This window comes from Mercenaria mercenaria, chromosome 10 (genome assembly GCF_021730395.1).
Source record: "Mercenaria mercenaria strain notata chromosome 10, MADL_Memer_1, whole genome shotgun sequence".
Lineage (NCBI taxonomy): Eukaryota > Metazoa > Mollusca > Bivalvia > Venerida > Veneridae > Mercenaria > Mercenaria mercenaria.
Genome location: NC_069370.1, coordinates 73,563,711 through 73,587,105, shown reverse-complemented (window position 1 = coordinate 73,587,105; position 23,395 = coordinate 73,563,711). Strand labels below are relative to the sequence as shown.

Genomic DNA, 23,395 nt, shown 5'->3' with positions numbered 1-23,395 from the left:
GAACTAACTAACAAACTAACGAACGAACGGACGGACAGTTGAAAACTAATATGCCTCCCTTTAGGGGCATAAAAAGAAGTCTTTATATGGCTGCAAAAGCCAAAATAGCATATTTTGGCCCTTTAAGGGGCCATAACTCTGGACCCATGACAGGATCTGGCCAGTTTTCAAAAGGAACCAAGATATTATGCCGATACAAGTTGTGTGCAAGTTTGATTAAAGTTGATTGCAAAATGTGGTCTCTATCGTGTTCACAAGCCAAAAATAGCAAATTTTGGTCCTTTAAGGGGTCATAACTCTGGACCCATGAGAAGATCTGGCCATTTTCAAAATGAAACAAGATATTATGCCAATACAAGTTGTGTGCAGGTCTGATTAAAGTTGATTGCAAAATGTGGTCTCTATCGTATTTACAAGCCAAAAATAGCAAATTTTTGGCCCTTTAAGGGGTCATAACTCTGGACCCACGAGAGGAACTGGCCAGTTTTCAAAATGAAACAAGATATTATGCCAATACAAGTTGTGTGCAAGTTTGATTAAAGTTGATTGTAAAATGTGGTCTCTATCGTGTTCACAAGCCAAATATAGCAAATTTTGGCCCTTTAAGGGGTCATAACTCTGGAACCCATGAAGGAATCTGGTCAGTTGTCGAAAGGAACCAAGATATTATGCCAATACAAGTTGTGTGCAAGTTTGATTAAAACTGATTGCAAAATGTGGTCTCTATCGTGTTCACAAGCCAAAAATAGCAATTTTTGTCCTTTAAGGGGCCATAACTCTGGAACCAATGAAGGGATCTGGCCAGTTTTTGAAAGAAACTGAGATATTATGCCAATACAAGTTGCTTGCAAGTTTGACTAAAATTGATTGCAAAATATGGTCTCTATCGTGTTCACAACAAATTGTGAATGGACAGATGAAGGACAGACGACGGACAAACTGCGATCACAAAAGCTCACCCTGTCACTATGTGACAGGTGAGCTAACAAAAACTGTACTTGTAAAGTTTTTATGTTTTAAAATGCATTTAAACATCTCAAATTTTTAAAAGTCCTGCTGTGCAAAATGAAACAAGCTTGATTTTCATGTTGAAATGTAGGGATAACGCATGTTTTTTCGTGTTATAACATCTGCAGAATCCCGAGGAATTGGTTGGTACCCGAGCCCAGTACCAACGATTCCAGAGGGATTCTTGAGATGTTATAACACGAAAAGAATATGTGCTAACGCTAAATGCGTAAAATACCAAGTAAATGAATATATTGTCCCTCAACATCATTAAATTTCCATGAAATGCGCGGTAAAGTTTACGTTGTTTATCACGTTGACATCATTTCTATTTGAATTATCAGTTTTGGGGCCATAATACGTTTACACTATGCCTTGGAACGTGCATATATAAAAAGGTGTTATAACAGCACGTGAGCGCGAGAATCTCTCTGTAAAAACACGTTTTCTCTCCTGTTGAAACACCCCCGAAAGGTGACAATAACAACAGTTTTATGCTAGAATATATGTACTCACTGATAAAAATATTGACCTGACGATCGGTTGTTAGATTTGTTAACAAAAGACCAGAACATTTGGAATTTGGCCACTTGTGGAAGTAGATAGCGTTGGGGGTTGGTTAAGTAAATCAACAAAGTACAGGTCATATGTCGACTGTAAACCCTTAATGGCCAGTAATACTACAGATCTCTGAAAGCCAGCAGGATGGCTTCCTTACATGACAACCAGAGCAGGGATGGAATCTAGAAATCTATCGTCAGCAATCTAATCCTCTCAACAATGGTGGCCTCTTCATGTCAGTTTATGTAAACATAAAATTTCAATTTCTTGAAGGGACAGCTAGCAGTTAGGAAGCAAAACTTTATTCTTATCTTTTCATCCATAGTTCCATCCTATTATACAGTAACACCCAGAAAACAAATGATTTCACTTAAAAAAGATGATGACATGCAACTAGGACTAAATTATCTTAAGTCCATCACTTAGAAAAGAATTTAAATATTTGTCTTAAGCAGATATTTGTTTTTATACCATTTAGTATTAACACAATAACTTACACATCAGGTAACATAAAACAAAAACCGTCTTTGAAAGAATGTGGATAACAGAATCTGGGGTCACAGTACCATTAGAAACTGAGCTTTCCTCTGTTTTGAGCAAGCCGCATATTTTTCCCTTAATTTTTTCTTGTCTCCCTCATTATCAGTTGCTTTTTTGCCAGCAATTTCTTGATAAAAACTTTTACTTTGAAGACAGAACAGCAATGTCCAAAACTTTAATATTTTGTATTATTTTACCCAAATTTTCTCTAACTTTTCAAATGGTAAATATCTTTAGACAAATCATGATGAGAAAAATGCAAAAGTAAAATGGAAAAATAAATCATTTTGAAAACTTTTACTACATTTACTAGTATGATGCTTTTCGAATATGTTAGGACATGTTTCATGAGGATGCCATGGACACAAATTTGTCCAATCAACCATGAAAATGATGATGATAAAATCAACAAACATAACCATACATTACAAAATCAAGTAAAAAATATAAACATGTTAAAAAATACTTTTATAAAAATCAAGTACCTGAGCGAGAGGAGTCATTGTCATCTTCAATATATTTTTTCACAACTTGATCGCCAACATCTGATAACCACTTTTCGGGTATCATGCTACTTCCATATTTATCATTTAACCTAAGAAAACACTTAAATTATCGTAGCATGTCAAAGAACTATAACCCAGCCTAAAAGCTGCCTGTCAATAAATCACCTCATAATTCTATAGACTATGCAGATTTCATACATCGCCTCAGTATTTCCTATTTACATATTTACCCTAACTGCTTTAATTGGTATCCTAAGCTTTTCATACAGTACAGCGAAGCATAAAAAAATTGAATTTCAGATTTTCAAATTCAATTCAAATGAAAATCTGTCAGTATATTGCAACGGTTTGATATAATAAACAGAATGAATGGTTTCTATTGACGAGATATAATTTGTTTTGAAAGGACTGTTGGTGTGTGTTAACATTCTTATTGATATGTAAAGATTCATTTGCATCAAAGGAATATACTTCGATAGTAATCCATCCCAATATACTTTAAAATTGTAAGAGTACGCATTTTTGTAACATATATTTGATATACCGGTTAATGAACTCACTTTAATATATGGAAGCGTCCTGGTGCCAGCAGAGAGATTTAAATTTGTCATAAGTACGACTTACTATCTCCTACGTAGGAGTTAGTATCTCCTACGTAGGACTTAGTATCTCCTACGTAGGACATAGTATCTCCTACGTAGGAGTTAGTATCTCCTACGTAGGACTTAATATCTCCTACGTAGGACATAGTATCTCCTACGTAGGACTTAGTATCTCCTACGTAGGACATAGTATCTCCTACGTAGGACTTAATATCTCCTACGTAGGACTTAGTATCTCCTACGTAGGACATAGTATCTCCTACGTAGGAGTTAGTATCTCCTACGTAGGACATAGTATCTCCTACGTAGGAGTTAGTATCTCCTACGTAGGACTTAGTATCTCCTACGTAGGACATAGTATCTCCTACGTAGGACTTAGTATCTCCTACGTAGGACATAGTATCTCCTACGTAGGACTTAATATCTCCTACGTAGGACTTAGTATCTCCTACGTAGGACATAGTATCTCCTACGTAGGACATATTAAGTACTATGTAGGACTTAGTATCTCCTACGTAGGAGTTAGTATCTCCTACGTAGTACTTAGTATCTCCTACGTATGTCACTGACTAAAAGACACTCAAGCATGCGCAGTGGAACAATATACTCGTGTGTACTATTATTTAGTAAGGATTATCTGATACCGGTAGATTACATATTTGTAAATAATTAAACATCTCCCTTCTTTCAATGTCTCACACAAACTTCGTAAGTATGAATTAAAGACACATTTGACCAAGTTCTGAATTTGTCAGATGAAGTAGTCAATAAATTTGTTTTAATAGATATTTTTGAACATTTTATTTTGTTGTTGTTGTTTCTTGTTGTTTTTTTTGTTGTTGTTTTTTGTATTTTTTGGGGGACTATGTAGTTTGGGTATAGTCACACTGCGCTACCCACAAGGTGCACTTCTAGGCATTGCTCCAGGCATGGGCAGACATCAGGTTACAACCGCCGACATTCCATAAGCTAACCGGGCAGTATATGAGCATGAAGAATTGAAACATGTCATGTGAGGTTTCGAACCTTTACCATTCGGCTATGGAGGCTTCTCTTGAAATTATGTAGAGAGTTCAAAAGTAAAGATTAAAGTATATCATGAAAGTTACTAAATATAATTATCGCAAGTTATTGTTTTGACCGACTGTGTGATTGATTAATAAACTTTCTCTCAATAAAGGGACTGACCTATAAATTTTGGCTAAAAATGGTCTTTCTTTAAAACTGAAGTCCGGTCAACATACTATGGACATTAAAATTCAAGTTTTTATTTCTAAACTATCCTTTAAACTACTCAATCAAGGAAAAAAGATGCCAGAGCCGGGAATCGAACCCGGGCCGCCACGGCAATGAAAATTTTCCTGCTGTCTTTAACAATATACACCACGGAGGAATATGTATACAATGACCCTTGAATGTAGATAATTTAATAATTAGGCAGTTTACCTCAGTAAACGTTACAAACGCTTTTCAATTTCCAGTGTAAAAGATAGTTAAGACAACTAGTTCTCATGTGTTTCAACAACATATAATCTGTCAGTAATTTATTCAAAGCTTTCTTAAGCGGTATTAGCATTAATTTCTTGATACTGGTACCTAAAATTTCTCTTTTTTTCTGTTGTCGTATGATCTCAAAGACAGTGCCTTTAATAATCAATATTTATTAGGTGTTATCATCATTTGAGCTGCGCCATGAGAAAACCAACATAGTGGCTTTGCGACCAGCATGGATCCAGACCAGCCTAGCATCCGCGCAGTCTGGTCAGGATCCACGCCGTTCGCTTTTAAAGCCTATTGCAATTAGAGAGACCATTAGTGAACAGCATGGATCCTGACCAGACTGTGCGGGTGCACAGGCTGGTCTGGATCCATGTTGGTCACAAAGCCACTATGTTGGTTTCTCAGCACGGCTCAATTTTCTTTTTCTACATTCAGGTCAAGCATTAACTAGTTACAGGAAATTACTGTAACTGCATCTAAAGCATGATTTAACATGATAATAAACTATTTATACTTTTTTGTTTCAAACACTCATTTCTACTTTATTTGCATATTAAGATACATTTATAAAGTTTATTAAGATACAAAGTTCATTAACACCTTCCCCATCATCTGGTAAAAAAGGTACTTCATTATACAGACTGTGAAGGTCATAAAGGATATTCTATGATCCAGGGCACTGGAGTCAATCAAGGGTTATGTTACATCATGAACACATTTGCAATGATCTCTAATGATTATAGCTGGGATGAAAACTGCCTAGCTCAGATCGCATTTGTCCAGTCGTTAGAGTCAGAGGTAAGAGGTATTAATTTTATTTTCAGAAAGTGGTATCAGAGAGGAAAGTGATTTACATTTAATGACTCTAACGACTGATGGGAGTCTGTAGTGTTCCGAAAAACTAATGTCAAATCAACTTGTGGTCCGACAGTTTTGGTGTGTGTATCTTCTATATAATGTATATGTTGTGAAAAAGAGGAAGAATAGAATAGTATTTAAATAAAGTGAAGCATTTTTTGACAGTAAAATCTTTTAATTACCGAATATCACGGAATTTGTAGGTTTCAGTCTTTAAATCTGGTTATCCTTTGTTTTGTTAAGTGTATGCCTAGAGAGAAGAAATTAAGGACGAGTAACTTGGTAAACATGATTTATTCCCCTTTATTGCTCTTCACAGTAGAGGCTATTTTTTTTAATATAAGAGCTAATTTCATGCGAAATAACATTTACAATTTTGTTTTATCAGAGTGACTAGATAAAAGAATAATTGACTAGTTGAAACTAACGAAATGTTATAGAACATTGATAATCATGTCAAGCAATCAGGTCTATATAAATTCATTCTTTGTTATTGGTTAGAAACAGTGGTTACGAGATAATTTCACTGATTGCAATGAAAGGTTATTTATTTAAGCACCTTCTCGAGACAACACATAAAATACAAGAATGTAAACAGTTTAGAAAATAAATCAAATATTGCAATAAATGCCATTTATCAGCACGGAATTAAAAAGTCAACCAGCAATGTTCAATTAACACATGTACCGGAAACGCGAGTAGGACCACAGAACACTGTAGCGCCCCAAAATAGGAACCCTTACATATGAGTTACTAAGTCCTACGTAGGAGATACTATGTCCTACGTAGGAGATACTAAGTCCTACGTAGGAGATACTATGTCCTACGTAGGAGATATTAAGTACTACGTAGGAGATACTAAGTCCTACGTAGGAGATAATAACTCCTACCTAGTACTTAATATCTCCTACGTAGGAGATACTAAGTCCTACGTAGGAGATACTATGTCCTACGTAGGAGATATTAAGTACTACGTAGGAGATACTATGTCCTACGTAGGAGATACTAAGTCCTACGTAGGAGATACTATGTCCTACGTAGGAGATATTAAGTCCTACGTAGGAGATACTAACTCCTACGTAGGAGATACTAACTCCTACGTAGGAGATACTAACTCCTACGTAAGACAAATTTAAATCTCTCTGCTGGCACCAGGACGCTTCCATATTAATATGCTATATATATATATATATATATATATATATATATATATATATATATATATATATATATATATAAAATGTCCAAGATTAATAACTGAGGAAAATTCCCTCAATTTTTTTTCAATATAACACTGTGAAATTACTAATATTTGTGGGCGGCTAATTTTCATCAATTTCACAGTTGCATCAATCAATCCAAGGAATTTAATCCTGATTGAAAAAAAAAATTATCTTCAAAATTTTAAATCTATGACTTCATAAGTTCATATCCCCATGAAATGGATGTGCTGGTCCCCAAAACAAACAAGTTATACCTATAATTGATTTCACACTGTACATGGCAAGATTTAAAAAGAATACTGCTGACAGCAATTTTATATACTCCTCCTTTTAACCAATTTGACAGGTTAATATATTTTCTCTTTTATATTTGCTCCTTTCATTTTTTTCTAAATTTCAAAAAATAAATACACCAGTGAAGTATTTAGCAGGTAACAAAGAAATTTGACAGCGTGCCTCTTAATCTATAAGATAATCTCACCTTAAATAAAAGAGAACATGATAAAACAATTTTATAATCTGGTATCAAGATATAAGCTCAATGAAATATCTGTCAGTATTATCATTAATTTTTCTTAACTGCCAGTTATGTATTAAACAAAATGGGATTAATGCAGTCAAATGATATCTTTCCAAGTGATTATTTATAGGCAGTAACTATACATTACTGCTTCATACATCTACAAAAATCAAAACTGGGTTTCTTCCCTTACATTACCACTTTTTTTTTTTTTTTTGTCTGCAAAATTTAAATACATGCAATCAAAAAATGTGTTGCTTCCCTGAAATTACCACTATTTTGAATACACGCAATAGCAAGATCTATGTAATGACAGCAAACTTGACTATTAGAAGCAACACACCCTATAACATGATAGCACGACACCACCAGATAACATGACACCAGATCGGATGACGTGACACTCTGCGGAGTTTGTTGTCGATTAGAAGTAAGTATTTTCAATTTTTTCTTTACACAATATGAATCAATGAAAAGCAGACTCTTACCAGGTTTCGAGGATAGAAAGAGGCATCTAAAGGAATGTTTTCTGAATTGAAAAGACCACCAAATAATCATACAGATGGCTAATCCACGGCCAGATTTTTATTGTTTTGGATATTGAACCGAGCATTTTTACTCATTTCTGAAGCAACAAGCTTGGCATTACCCTCAATAGAAAGCCAAACATTCTCTCTCTTTGTCTGCCAAATATCCCGGCGAAATCTCCATTACTTTCGAAAATACGAGTTGTTAAAGTTGGATGGGTAGAACAAAAATGTTCTGTCTGACACCACATAATTCCCAGGGAAGGTTCTTACTGACACCAACTTTTGAAGATTAGATGTTCTGTCTGACACCAGCATTTGATCATACTTCTTTTTGCCTTTATTTCGCTCAGTTTGCAGTATTTTATCGAATTTACGCATGTTTTCGGGTATAACGGGTCGTTAAATTCATTTTTCTAATAAGAGTTAAGGTTATAGTGTAGAAATTCACCCTAATTCGATCAAAAATGTGCCTTTGTGGTGTTGTTGAAAGTAGTATACATAAAAAATACTTACTTTTTTATTTTGGCACTTTTGCGTGTAAAATGGGGGCTTATTTCAATCGCAGAATGTATTTTCAGTAAAATAAGACGCGTTTCAGGTTAAATATCGCATGTACCACAAATCTGTCTACACCACCCTTTCTTTTCATAGTTTGACGGCTTATTATTTGTAGTTTACTATATATATATGGGTTTCTATGGGTTGAAGTTCTAGAAAGTATAGTACATGGATCTAAACTATGGTGAATTTACACTAGAACCCTGGTATAAAACCTTTACAGTTCAAGACGACATTCAGCACGATTTTAGGTGTCATGACAATAAATGTGTAGAGAAAGTAAAATCCCGAATGATTTAACGGTTGTGCACCTCAGAGTGGGGTAGGAGGAGTCATATTTTGATAGGATTGTCAGAGTCAATATTCAACAAGCTCTGAAAGACCTATTCATATATTGTTGACCTATTCATATTCTGTCAAATTTTTAGTATCTAGATATATATGATATATGAGCACCATGAGAAAACCAACATAGTGGCTTTGCGACAAGCATGGTTCCAGACCAGTCTGCGCATCCGCGCAGTCTTGTCAGGATCCATGCTGTTCGCTAACAGTTTCTCTAATTGCAGTAGGCTTTGAAAGCGAACAACACGGACCCTGACAAGACTGCACAGATGCGCATGCTGGTCTGGATCCATGCTGGTCGCAACGCCACTTATATTGTTTGTTTTGTCATGGCGTGGCTCATATAGAAGTAGAACATATATTTTGAGGGGGTCTCAGGCGTCATTTTGATTCATTGTGCTGTTGGTGGAATCCAGATATTTGAATTGAAAAGACTGGCTGGCAGATAGGTTGCTATTTACGGTAAAGGAGACCCATTATTAAAAAAATCTTATAGTCCAAAGGTCGTGTACAGAAAATTTAAAGACATTCTCTCCTCCAGAACTTACTCTTTGGTACGCTTTCAAAAATCAACTAGAACTGTCACAGGAGTGACTCATACCCCCACCATACGGTCTTGTCACAGAAGAATGGCAACCATAAGGAATCTTAAAAATGCTTTGGAGTACTTCATACTGGGCTTCCACATATAAGTAATACTAGTATAATACTAGTATAGTAATACTAGTAAATATATTAAATCTCTAATATTAGAGATACACTAAAAGTGAATACAAAGAAGTGTCTTACCAACCCATGTTACCATGGAAAAATGTTTTTACTTTTTACATAGGACTTATAATAAAAAAGATTGAAAATCTAAAAATAGGATTTCTAAAAATAGACTAATTCCTGGAATTTTAGGGGAAGAAACTCAGTACAAAGGTTAAAAAAGGTTACTTCTCTTTGGCTCTAAGCCAATCAGAATGAGATATAGTGAAAATACATCAAAATTAACATTAAATTCTAGGTAAAAGGGGACACAATTCAAGAACAAGAGTGCAAGAATGTCACAATATACGCCCGTCACAGCAAATTTCTTTACTCTAGCACCTGTATTTGCAAATGGAATTTTAACTTTGTGGTTGTTTAGTTATAACTAAGTGTTTTGTTTTTCTAAGTCCACAAAAAAACTCCTTACCAGGTAGAGATACCTTAAAATACACCTAAAATTGGAAAGTAACATCTATGTTGTACCACAGAAAAGTGGTCTTGGTTTTTCCCTACGGTCAATTATAAAAAAGTTACAATATAAGTTATTTATAGTAACAACTAAGGGAAGTTAATCTTAAAAAAAAAAAAAAAAAAAAAAAATCAAAAAAAAAATTGAAAGTCCTCACAAAAATCTTTACCAGGTAGAGACTGGTCAAAATACACCTCAAAATTGGATGTAGCATGCATATTGTACTACAGAAAAGTGGTCTCGATTTTTCCCTATGACTAGTAATGAAAAAGTTACAATATAAGCTATTTATAGTAACAACAAAGGGAAGTAATTCAAAAGAAGGGAACTGCGCATGACACTTCATCTCATGATGGTGTATAATTGTGTCAAGTTACATCAAAATCCCTCCATGCATGAAGAAGAAATGCTTTGGACAAAGTCATTCTTGTATCTGACCTTTGGCCTCTAAGTGTGACCTTGACCTTAGACCTAGGGACCTGGTTCTTGCGCAGGACACTACGTCTCGTGGTGGTGAACATTTGTGCCAAGTTATATCAAAATCCCTCTATGCATGAAGAAGACATGCTCCGGACAAGGTTTTCATTCTTGTATCCTTTGACCTCTAAGTGTGACCTTGACCTTAGACCTAGAGACCTGGTTCTTGCGCATGTCACTCTGCCTCATGGTGGTGAACATTTGTGCCAAGTTATATCAAAATCCCTCTATGCATGAAGAAGAAATGCTCCGGACAAAGTTTTCATTCTTGTATCCTTTGACCTCTAAGTGTGACCTTGACCTTAGACCTAGGGACCTGGTTCTTGTGCATGACACTCCTTCTCATGATGATGAACAATTGTGCCAACTTTCATCAAAATCCCTCTATGCATGAAGAAGATATGCTCCGGACAAAGTCAATCTTGAACTTGACCTTTGACCTCTAAGTGTGACCTTGACCTTAGACCTAGGGACCTGGTTCTGGCGCATGACATTCCGTCTCATGATGGTGAACAACTGTGCCAAGTTTCATCAAAATCCCTTCATGCATGTAGAAGATATGCTCCGTGACAAGGTCTGTGGACGCCGCCCACCCGCCAACCCGCCCGCCCGCCTGCCCGCCCACCCGCCAGGGGCGTTTCCATAATACGTCCCGTTTTTCAAACGGGCGTATAAAAATAGTGTCAGAGTTATGCACCTTGTGTCACATGATGTGGGTGATGAGGTGGAACATCTATTTTAAGTCTGAATCCAATCCATTCAGTAGTAATTGAGATATAGTGAAAATACATCAAAATTAACCTTAAATTCTAAGTAAAAAGGGGCATAATTCATGAAAAATTGGTGTCAGAGTTATGCACCTTGTGTCACATGATGTGAGTGATGAGGTGGAACATCTATTTTAAGTTTGAATCAAATCCATTTTGTAATAATTGAGATATAGTGAAAATACATCAAAATCAACCTTAAATTTAAAGTAAAAGGGGACATAATTCATAAAAAAATTATTTCAGAGTTAAGCACCTTATGTCACATCATCTGGGTGATGAGGTGGAACAACTATTTTAAGTTTGAATCAAATCCATTTAGTAATAACTGAGATATAGTGAAAATACAACAAAATTAGCCTTCAATTCTAAGTAAAAGGGGACATAATTCATGAAAGCTTGGTGTCAGAGTTATGCACCTTGTGTCACATGATGTGGGTGATGAGGTGGAACATCTATTTTAAGTTTGAATCAAATCCATTCAGTAGTAACTGAGATAAAGTGAAAATACATCAAAATCAACCTTAAATTCTAAGTAAAAAGGGGCATAATTTATAAAAAAAAATTGTGTCAGAGTTATGCACCTTATGTCACATGATGTGGGTGATGAGGTGGAACATCTATTTTAAGTTTGAATCAAATCCATTTAGTAATAACTGAGATATAGTGAAAATACAACAAAATTAACCTTAAATTCTAAGTAAAAGGGAACATAATTCATGAAAACTTGGTGTCAAGAGTTATGCACCTTGTGTCACATGATGTGGGTGATAAGGTGGAACATGTATTTTAAGTTTGAATCAAATCCATTTGGTAATAACTGAAATAATAGATTTCGGGACGGGACGGGACGGGACGGGACGCGACAAACGCGACAAAACTGACTCCTATATACCCCCCTCAAACATGTTTGGTGGGGGTATAAAAATGAATGTACTATTGTATTGCATACATGCCCTTGATACATTAAAACAACTTGCTTGAATTGAAGCTAGCAATATTCATATAGACACCTTAGTTAAAATGTTAAGTTATTGCCAATTTTCAATATTACAAATCATCTGCAGGCCTGTCGGAAGTATTGTAAAGTTGCGGGTGCTAATTATATAGCGGTCGATTATAGTTATAGCGGCTAATATAACCTTTTTCGTATAATTTCTGCATATATCTATATATTCCACACATTAATAGCAATTAATATTTCAGGTTAATGGAAGAATAATGGACAACAGACGGAAGTACAGGTGTTATTACTGTGTGATGAAAGCTTTGATGTATTCAAAGTTACAATAGATCATTTAGTGCACAATCACCCTTCATACTGTATCTGATATCAAGAATTTGAACTGAATCCTGAAAATGGTTGAAATTAAAAGGTTTTATACCAGTATAAATTGAAACCACTGACAATTTCTCGAATCACATTGTTGACGGCGTGGCGCAGTTAACGACCCATCTTTCATTTTCTCTCATCAATTGCCATATACACGCGATATTTAACCTGAAATGCGTCTTATTTTACTGAAAATACATTCTGCGAATGTAATAAGCTCCCATTTTACACGCAAAAGTGCCAAAAATAAACAAGAGGACCATGATGGTCCTGAATCGCTCACCTCTTCCCACATGAACCAGTTTTAAGTATGACGTCGTTTTTTCTATTATTTGACCTATTGACCTAGTTTTCAAAAGTACGTGACCCTGTTTTGAACTTTACCTAGATATCATCAAGGTGAACATTCTCACTAATTTTCATGAAGATCTCATGAAAAATATGGCCTCTAGAGAGGTCACAAGGTTTTTCTATTTTTATACCTACTGGCCTAGTTTTTGACCGCACGTGACCCAGTTTCGAAACTGACCTAGATATCATCAAGGTGAACATTCAGATCAATTTTCATGAAGATCCATTGAAAAATATGGCCTCTACAGAGGTCAAAAGATTTTAACAATTTTAGACCTACTGACCTAGTTTTTGACCGCAGTTGACCCAGTTTCAAACCTGACCTAGATATCATCAAGCTGAACATTCAGACCAACTTTCATACAGATCCCATGAAAAGTATGGCCTCTAGAGAGGTCACAAGGTTTTTTATTATTTGACCTACTGACCAAGTTTTTTTAAAGGACGTGACCCAGTTTCAAATTTGACCTAGATATCATCAAGGTGAACATTCTGACCAATTTTTATGGAGATCCATTCACAAGTATGGCCTCTAGAGAGGTCACAAGGTTTTTCTATTTTTAGACCTACTGACCTAGTTTTCGACTGCACATGACCTTGTTTCGAACTTGACCTAGATATCATCAAGGTGAACATTCAGACCAATTTTCATACAGATTCAATGAAAAATATGGCCTTTAGAGAGGTCACAAGGTTTTTCTATTATTTGACCTACTGACCTAGTTTTTGATGGCACGTGACCCACTTTCGAACTTGACCTAGATATCATCAAGGTGAACATTCTGACTTGACTAATTTTCATGAAGATCTCATGAAATATATGAAATCTAGAGAGGTCACAAAGTTTTTCTATTTTTAGACCTACTGACCTAGTTTTTGACCACACGTGACCCAGTTTCGAACTTGACCTAGATATCATCAAGATGAACATTCAGACCAACTTTCATACAGATCCCATGAAAAATATGGCCTTTAGAGAGGTCACAAGGTTTTTCTATTATTTGACCTACTGACCTAGTTTTTGACGGCACGTGACCCAGTTTCGAACTTGCCCTAGATATCATCAAGGTGAACGTTCTGACCAACTTTCATGAAGATCTTGTGAAATATATGGCCTCTAGAGAGGTCACAAGGTTTTTCTATTTTTAGACCTACTGACCTTGTTTTTGATGGCACGTGACCCAGTTTCGAACTTGACCTAGATATCATCAAGGTGAACATTCTGATCAATTTTCATGAAGATCTTGTGAAATATATGGCCTCTAGAGAGGTCACAAGGTTTTTCTATTTTTAGACCTCCTGACCTAGTTTTTGATGGCACGTGACCCAGTTTCGAACTTGACCTAGATATTATCAAGGTGAACATTCTGACCAATTTTCATGAAGATCTTGTGAAATATATGGCCTCTAGAGAGGTCACAAGGTTTTTCTATTTTTAGACCTACTGACCTAGTTTTTGACGGCACGTGACCCAGTTTCGAACTTGACCTAGATATCATCAAGATGAACATTCTGACCAACTTTCATAAAGATCTCATGAAAAATGTGACCTCTAGAGTGGTCACAAGCAAAAGTTTATGGACGCACGCACACACGCACGCACGCACGGAAGGACGACGGACGACGAACACCGCGCGATCACAAAAGCTCACCTTGTCACTTTGTGACAGGTGAGCTAAAAAAGTAAGTATTTTTTATGTATACTACTTTCAACAACACCACGAAGGCACATTTTCGACCGAATTAGGGTGAATTTCTACACTATAACCTTAACTCTTATTAGAAAAATGAATTTAACGACCCGTTATACCCGAAAACATGCGTAAATTCGATAAAATACTGCAAACCGAGCGAAATAAAGGCAAAAAGAAGTATGACCAAATGCTGGTGTCAGACAAAACATCTAATCTTCAAAAGTTGGTGTCAGTAAGAACCTTCCCTGAGAATTATGTGGTGTCAGACAGAACATTTTTGGTCTACCCATCCGACTTTAACAACTCGTATTTTCGAAAGTAATGGAGATTTCGCCGGGATATTTGGCAGACAAAGAGAGAGAATGTTTGGCTTTCTATTGAGGGTAATGCCAAACTTGTTGCTTCAGAAATGAGAAAAAATCCTCGGTTCAATATCCAAAACAATGAAAATCTGGCCGTGGATTAGCCATATGTATGATTATTTGGTGGTCTTTTCAATTCAGAAAACATTCCTTTAGTTGCCTCTTTCTATCCTCGAAACCTGGTAAGAGTCTGTTTTTCATTGATTCACATTGTGTAAAGAAACAAGTGAATGAAGTATTGCCATGCAATACAAAGTCCCCTACTGGAAGGCACCTAATTTTTTCTACTGCAGTATAACATAATGAACTGATATCTGTCAATGATGTATAAACAATATTGTACTACATATACAATATGTTATAACATTATAACAACACACTTGGATTAAAATGTGCATATATAAAAACCCACAGTTGTTTTCATATTGAATTTTTTTGGCTGATTATAAAAATGTTATCATGTAAGTTATTTATAGTAACAACAAAGGGAAATTAATCTTTAAAAAAAAAAAAAAAAAAAAAAAATAATAATAATATAAGTCCACAAGAAACTCTTTACCAGGTCAAAATACACCTAAAAATTGGATGTAACATGCATGCTGTACCACAGAAAAGTGGTCTCGATTTTTCTCTACTGCCAGTAATAAAAAAGTTACAATAAAATCTATTTATAGTAACAACAAAGGGATGTAATTCTAAAAACAAGGGTGCCTCATGGTGGTGAACATTTGGTCCAAGTTACATCAAAATCCCTCCATGCATGAAGAAGAAATGTTCCATACAAAGTCATTCTTGAATTTGACCTTTGACTTCTAAATATGACCTTGACCTTAGACCTAGGGACCTGGTTCTTGCACATGACATGTTGTCTCATCCAGGGGAATATTTGTGCCAACTGATATCTAAATCCTGCTTTGCATGACAAAGTTATAGACCGGACAGGAAAAAAATCCTCTTGACCTTTGATCTCAAAGTGTGACCTTGACCTTTAAGCTAGGGTACTGGGTGTTGCGCATGACATGTCGTCTCATCATGGGAAACATTTGTGCCAAGTAATATTAAAATCCCTTCATGGATGGCAGAGTTATGGACGGGACAGGAAAAAAAACTCTGTTGACCTTTGACCCCCAATTGTGACCTTGACCTTTGAGCTAGGGGTCCGGAATTTGCGCATGACACGTCGTCTCATCATGGGGAACACTTGTGCTAAGTAATATTAAAATCCCTTAATGAATGTCAGAGTTATGGACCGGACACGAAACAGACCCTGTTCATGCTATGTTAACATTTGACTGCTAAGTGTGACCTTGACCTTTGAGCTAGGGGTCTGAAAGTTGTGCATGACATATCGTCTTATTATGAGGTACATTTGTGCCAAGTAATATTAAAATCCCTTCATAGATGGGAGAGTTATGGACCGGACAGGAAAAAAACCTTGTTGACCTTTGACCTCCAATTGTGACCTTGACCTTTAAGCTAGGGATCCAGGTTTTGCGCATGACACGTCGTTTCCTCATGGGGAACATTTGTGCCAAGTAATATTAAAATCTCTTCATGGATGGGAGAGTTATGGACCGGACAGGAAAAAAGCCCTGTTGACCTTTGACCTCCAATTGTGACCTTGACCTTTGAGCTAGGGGTCCGGGATTTGCGCACGACACATCATCTCATCATGGGGAACATTTGTGCCAAGTAATACTAAAATCCCTTCAAGGATGGGAGAGTTGTGGACCGGACAGGAAAAAAGCCCTGTTGACCTTTGACCTCCTATTGTGGCCTTGACCTTTGAGCTAGGGTTCTGGGTTTTGCGCATGACACGTCGTCTCATCATGGGGAACATTTGTGCCAAGTAATATTAAAATCCCTTCATGGATGACAGAGTTATGGACCGGACACGAAATTGCGGACGGACGGAATGACGGAATGACGGAAAGACGGAATGACGGAATGACGGAAAAGAGCATTCCTATAGTCCCCAAAACTGGTTTTCAACCAGTAGGGGACTAAAAATTGAAAATACTTACTTCTAATCGACAACAAACTCCGCAGAGTGTCGCGTTATCCGATCTGGTGTCATGTTATCTGGTGGTGTCGCGCTATCACGTTATAGGGTGTGAAGCAATTGCACCTAAAAATCACTTGCATAACAGCTTGAGCAAAATTTCTAAGCTGGGGTAAAATTTTGTAAACTGTAAGTCAGAGATAGGGAACCTGGTTCAGTATGGTTATATTCAGTACTGTGGTTCCTGAGAAAGGTGCTCTCATATAAAACATTCACCAAAATTTCTCACAGACAAGGGGCCCAAATGGGCCTAAGTTGCTCACTTGAAGAAACCTTTGACAATCAGAGCTTGCTCCTGACCAAGTTTGATGAAAATCCTTTAAGAGGTACTTTGAAGATAATCACGATTTCATAGAGACAAAGATTCTGACAATGTTTACTGAAAATCATGTAGAAAATGTAGCCTCTGAAGTGTTAACAAAGTTTTTCTATGAATTGACCTACCGGTAGTGACTTTCTGTAGGAACTCAGGTAACCAAGTTTTGAACCTGACCTATTTTTCACAAAAATAAACATTCTGACAATTGTTTATGAAGATCAAATGGAAAATGTAGTCTCTAGACTGTCTACAAAGTTTTTTCTATGAACTGATGTAATGCCTGAGTTTCTATCTTTGAACTTCTTCTAGATTTAAAAAAGAGGCAAACATTCTGACAAATTCAGTCAAAAATGTGGTCTCTAGAATGTTAAGATCAGCTTTCTCTATGATTTGACCTTGTAAACTAGTTTAAGATGTCAGATGACAGATTTAAATTCACCTTAATTTCATAGAGACAAACATTCTGACAAAGTTTTTGAAGATCCAGATGAAAATGTGGCCTCCAGAGTGTTAACGAGGTTTTTCTATGATTTGACGTAGTGACCTAGTTAAAGATCTCAGGTAACCTTGATTTGCAACTGACCTTTATTTCATGGAGACATAGCCTGACATTTTTTATAAAGGTCAAATTGAAAATGTGGCCTCTATAGTGTTTACAAGGTTTTTCTATAATTTGACCTAGTGACATAGTTTTTGACCTCGGGTTAAACCATATCTGGACATAACCTGGAATTCATTGAGAAATACTTTCTGAAAAAGAGTTATGAAGATCAAATTGAAAATGTTGCCTCTAGAGTGTAAACAAGTGTTTTCTGTAATTGACCTAATGACCTAGGTTTTGACCCCAGGTAATCCAATTTCAAACTTGTTCTACACTTCACAAACATCTAACAAAGATTTATGATATTCCAGAAGAAAATGTTAACAAGGTTTTTCAATAATTTCACCTAGTGACCTAGTTTGGTTAACCAAATTAAAACTTGACCTAGATTTTATTAACACAAACATTCTGACAAAGGTTTATGAAGATAAGGTAGAAAATGTGGCTTAAAGTTCTAAAAGGATTTTTCTTATTAATTGACCTAGTGACCTTGTTTTGACCCCAGATGCCCCAGTAACGACCTTATCTAAAATTTTATTGAGGGTAACATTCTGACCAAGTTACATTAAGATTTGGCCAAACTTGTGACCAGTACAATGTTAACAGTCAAATTGTTGGCCTAGATTTCATCAAGGCAATCATTCTGACCAAATTTTATGAAGTTCAATTGAAAAATACAGCTTCTATTGCATTCACAATGTTTTTCTTTGATTTGACCTAGTGACCTAGTTTTTTACCCCAGATGACCCATATTCGAATTCGACCTAAAGATCATCAAGGCAATCATTCTGACCAAATTTTATGAAGATCAATTGAAAAATACAGCCTCTATTGCATACACAAGGTTTTTCTTTGATTTGACCTAGTGATCTACTTTTTCACCCCAGATGACCAATAATATTCTAACTCTACCTAGATTTCATCAAGGCAATCATTCTGACCAAATTTCATGAAAGTCAATTAAAAAATACAGCCTCTATCGCATACACAAAGTTTTTCTTTGATTTGACCTAGTTACCTATTTTTCACCCCAGATGACCCATATTCGAACTCGACCTGGATTTCATCAAGGCAATCATTCTGACCAAATTTTATGAAGATCAATTGAAAAGTACAGTTGTTTTATTGTTGTTTTTTTTCAATATTTTAATAAACCACAATAACACGGTGGGGAAACCACGTGACTAAATCGGATAACGTGCACGCAAAAGTGCTAAAAATAGGCCCGCTTCAGGTATGTTTTTTCACTATAACTTTTTTGATACGGAATTGTTTTAAACGAGATAACGTGCATAAACCCCGCAATAAGAAGTTCTTTCAGCGGATATATGTAACTTGATGAAACCCCCTCCCGTTTTTACGTAATCCTTGCCCAACCGATTCGAAAGATGCAAAATATTTTGGTAACGAACACGTCTGTTCACAAGTTACGCATCTAGGACATATTCTGCAGAGAATTTTCGCTGGAATGTAGGTTTAGAATAAAGCTTGTCATTGTCCAAAGTCCTGTACCAAATATTTAACATGACTATTCATGAATATTGAAGATATCGTAAGACAAAGGGTGCGGTAACGTACACGTTGCGGTTTTCAGGAGGTAACGTACACGTCATTTTTCCCCAGAGGGTAACGTACACGTCAAAGACTATTTATCACGCATGTAGAACATCTTTGTTTTTAAATGACTGAATTGTAAACATTTTGATATTGTTAAAAAAGATGCAGATGCTGGGAATAGGCTGTTTTTCTTTCGATAGGCTATTATATACAGAAATGCTACAGTGAAAATGAGCAGCAGTTGGAATTTTATGTTTTTCTTTCGATAGGCTATTATATACAGAAATGCTACAGTGAAAATGAGCAGCAGTTGGAATTTTATGGTCTAAACGTGTATATTATTTTGACAAGTAGACATTGTTAGCAGTTTCCATTTTAAATGTCAACTTGTTTTCTTTCCAAATATCAAAAGTCGATTAGGTTTCTGGGAATAAACCATATAGTTTTGTCTGTCAGCGGTGTTTAATCAAATCCATGTGTTCAAATCTTTTTGATGACCCGTTGAACTGTAAACATTTTTTGGTATTGTTAAAAGATGCTGGAATTAGTATAAATTCCGACCGATAACTCGAACGAATAACATGTTTGATAACCATGATTTTCTTCATTAAAACATTTCAATACAGAAAATCTTTTTGTATAATATGACAGCATGCACTTTATTTGTATCACTGACAACATTTTTCAGTTCAGTTATGCATGGGACCATAACAATCAACCAATAATATAAACACGTTGTCGTTTAAACTATCGTGCGGGAGTAATATGTTATTCTTTCTGGAGGTTAGTGACATATCATTTTGCTGGTCAGCTAGATATTCATTTAGACCTCCTTACTGAAACAACATATCAGTATTGACCTAAATTTAGCATATCTAAAGACTATAGCCATTCCTTGATTGATTAAGTTATAAATGCTGACATATTCTGATAATATAGATCTATAAATGCGTCAATTACATTCAAAGTTTTAAAATAACAGACTCGGTTAAGTCACAAAATCAAATATCTTATATGTATTGATAATTATTTCATTTTTTTCCTAATTTATTGTACATGTATAAACATTAAAGAGATTATAATTAACTATTAAACTAAACTAAGCTATATTGGATTGCGATTTTATAAAAATGTGAGTATTTTTAAACAAGTACAGATAACTTAGACAGTTTTTGTGTCGCCTGCTACAAAGTGGTATACAAGAAACGTTTAAAGAGCAGTAAACGTATAATTATTTCCAAGTTAGGGTGAGGAATGACGCTGCTCATTTTCACTGTAGCATTTTTGTGTATATACTAACCTATCGAAAGAAAAACAGCCTATTTCCAGCATCTGCATCTTTTTTTAACAATATCAAAATGTTTACAGTTCAATCATTTAAAGACAAATATGTTCTACATGCATGATAAATAGTCTTTGACGTGTACGTTATCCTCTGGGGAAAATGACGTGTACGTTACCTCCTGAAAACCGCAACGTGTACATTACCGCACCCTTTGTCTTACGATATCTTCAATATTCATGAATAGTCATGTTAAATATTTGGTACAGGACTTTGGACAATGACAAGCTTTATTCTAAACCTACATTCCAGCAAAAATTCTCTGCAGAATCTGTCCTAGATGCGTAACTTGTGAACAGACGTGTACGTTACCAAAATATTTTGCATCTTTCGAATCGGTTGGGCAAGGATTACGTAAAAACGGGAGGGGGTTTCATCAAGTTACATATATCCGCTGAAAGAGCTTTTTATTGCGGGGTTTATGCACGTTATCTCGTTTAAAACAATTGCGGATCAAAAAGGTTATAGAAAAAAAACATACCTGAAGCGGGCCTATTTTTAGCACTTTTGCGTGCACGTTATCCGATTTAGTCACGTGGTTTCCCCACCGTGAATAAGTAACAAGTTGTTTATATTCATTATATACATGAAGGTACAAATGCATAATGACAGCCCATGCATACTTTTACAGACTAGATTGAGATGGTTCACATTTTCGCGAAATATGACTTATAAGTATAAATTTGTGCAGAAATGAATTCGCGGTCTGCGGATCACCGCAAAATTTTGAAGCCCACGAACATTTCTACACTTACAGTATATGAAAACAAGAGCTGTCACTATTGGTGACAAATGCCCCCTGAAGCGTGCCCAAGAATGCTACTACTGTAATGCGTAAAAAAAGCACACATCATTTCAAGACCTTGACCTTGAACTAAGAGGCCCGGGTCATAAGCCTGACACACATTCTCAATATGGTTAATATTTGTTTCAAATTATTTCAAATCCCCTGATAAATGGCAGAGTTATGAACCAGACAAGAAAAACCTTTGACTTCTCGGTGTGACCTTGACCTTGGAGCTAGGGGTCTGGGTCTTGTGCATGACACCTCATCTTATTATAGGGAACATTTATGCCAAGTAATTTCAAAATCCCTTCATCAACGGCAGAGTTGTGGACCGTACAAGAAACAGACCATGTTAACCTTTAATCTCTAAGTGTTACCTTGACCTTAGAGCTAGGGGTCTGGATCTTGTGCATGACATGTCATCTAATTATGAAGAACATTTATGCCAAGTTATTTCAAAATCCCTTGATGAATGGCAGAGTAATGGACTGGACACGAAACAGACCCTGTTAACCTTTGATTTCTAAGTGTGACATTGACCTTGGAGCCAGGGGTCTGGATCTTGCGCAAGACATGTCGTCTCATTATGGTAAACATTTATGCAAAATTATTTGAAAATCCCTTCATGGGATGGCAGTGTTATGGACTGGACACGAAACAGACCATGATAACCTTTGACCTCTAAGTGTGACCTTGACCTTGGAGCAAGGGGTCTGGGTCTTGTGCACGACACGTTGTCTCATTATGGTGAACATTTATGCCAAATGATTTCAAAATCCCTTTATGGATGGAAGAGTTACAGCCCAGAGAAGAATTAACTGGACGCACACATGCAAGCACGCATGCATGTTTAAAAAAGCTTTCATGTTATTAGTTCGTTGTTTAGGTGTTACTAAATTGTTATTTGAAATCCATCTAAGGCTATATGCATTATGATTGAAAAAGTTGAGTAAATCTTTTATATAACTGGGTGATAGGTTTTTCTGAGCTTCATATACCAAGATGGCTGCGTGGTAATGACACCTGTTTCTATATGACAACCATTTCAGTTCATTAAATAATAGAGTTCAGTTTGTCTGACTCATTGTTTTTTATTAATTTTGCCATTCTTGTCTGAAGCTTATATATGGAGTTAATGCACTTATTTCCTGTCCCCCACATTTAGGTACAACAATAATCTAGTGTCGATAATATTATATGAATTGTAGTACATTATCTTCATATCATAACATAAGTAATATCTTATCTTCTTGAAGAGCGTTATTTTATTATTAATTCTGATACATACTTTGTTTAATTGTAACTTCCATGATAATGTATTGTCTACGTAAACACAAAAAATCTTTTGTGAAGTTACAGTCGGCTATATTAAACTTTAGATACAAATCTTTTTGACTATTTAATTTGTGGCTCGTAGCTAATAACATACATTTGGTTTTTGTGGGGTGAAGCGACATATTATTTACTTGGCACCATTTATTGATAACATTCAAGTTTGTTTGAAGTTACAGGGATAGCAGATTACAATGCCATTACAAGGAAGAGCAGGTTACAATGCTATAACAGGAAAGAAAAGGTTACAATGCCATTACAGGAAAGGGCAAGTTACAATACTATTGCAGGGAAGAGCAGGTTACAATGCCATTACAGGGAAGAGCAGGTTACAATGCTATTGCAGGGAAGAGCAGGTTACAATGCCATTACAGGGAAGAGCAGGTTACAATGCCATTTCAGGGAAGAGCAGGTTACAATGCCATTTCAGGGAAGATC

General features: G+C 35.9%; 1 protein-coding gene across 11 annotated transcripts in view; it reads right to left on the bottom strand.

Moving 5' to 3' along the window:
* Positions 1-23,395, bottom strand: part of LOC123561292 (uncharacterized) — a 164,833-nt gene that overhangs the window by 113,538 nt on the left and 27,900 nt on the right. Inside the window, exon 1 of one of the 11 annotated variants that reach the window (XM_045353561.2) lies at positions 2,595-2,782. The exons of the other annotated variants lie outside the window; for them this stretch is intronic. Coding sequence (XP_045209496.2) covers positions 2,595-2,679 — 85 coding nt within the window. The 5' untranslated portion in view covers positions 2,680-2,782. Of the gene's footprint in view, positions 1-2,594; positions 2,783-23,395 lie in introns of those variants that run through there. 11 annotated transcript variants of the gene reach the window in all.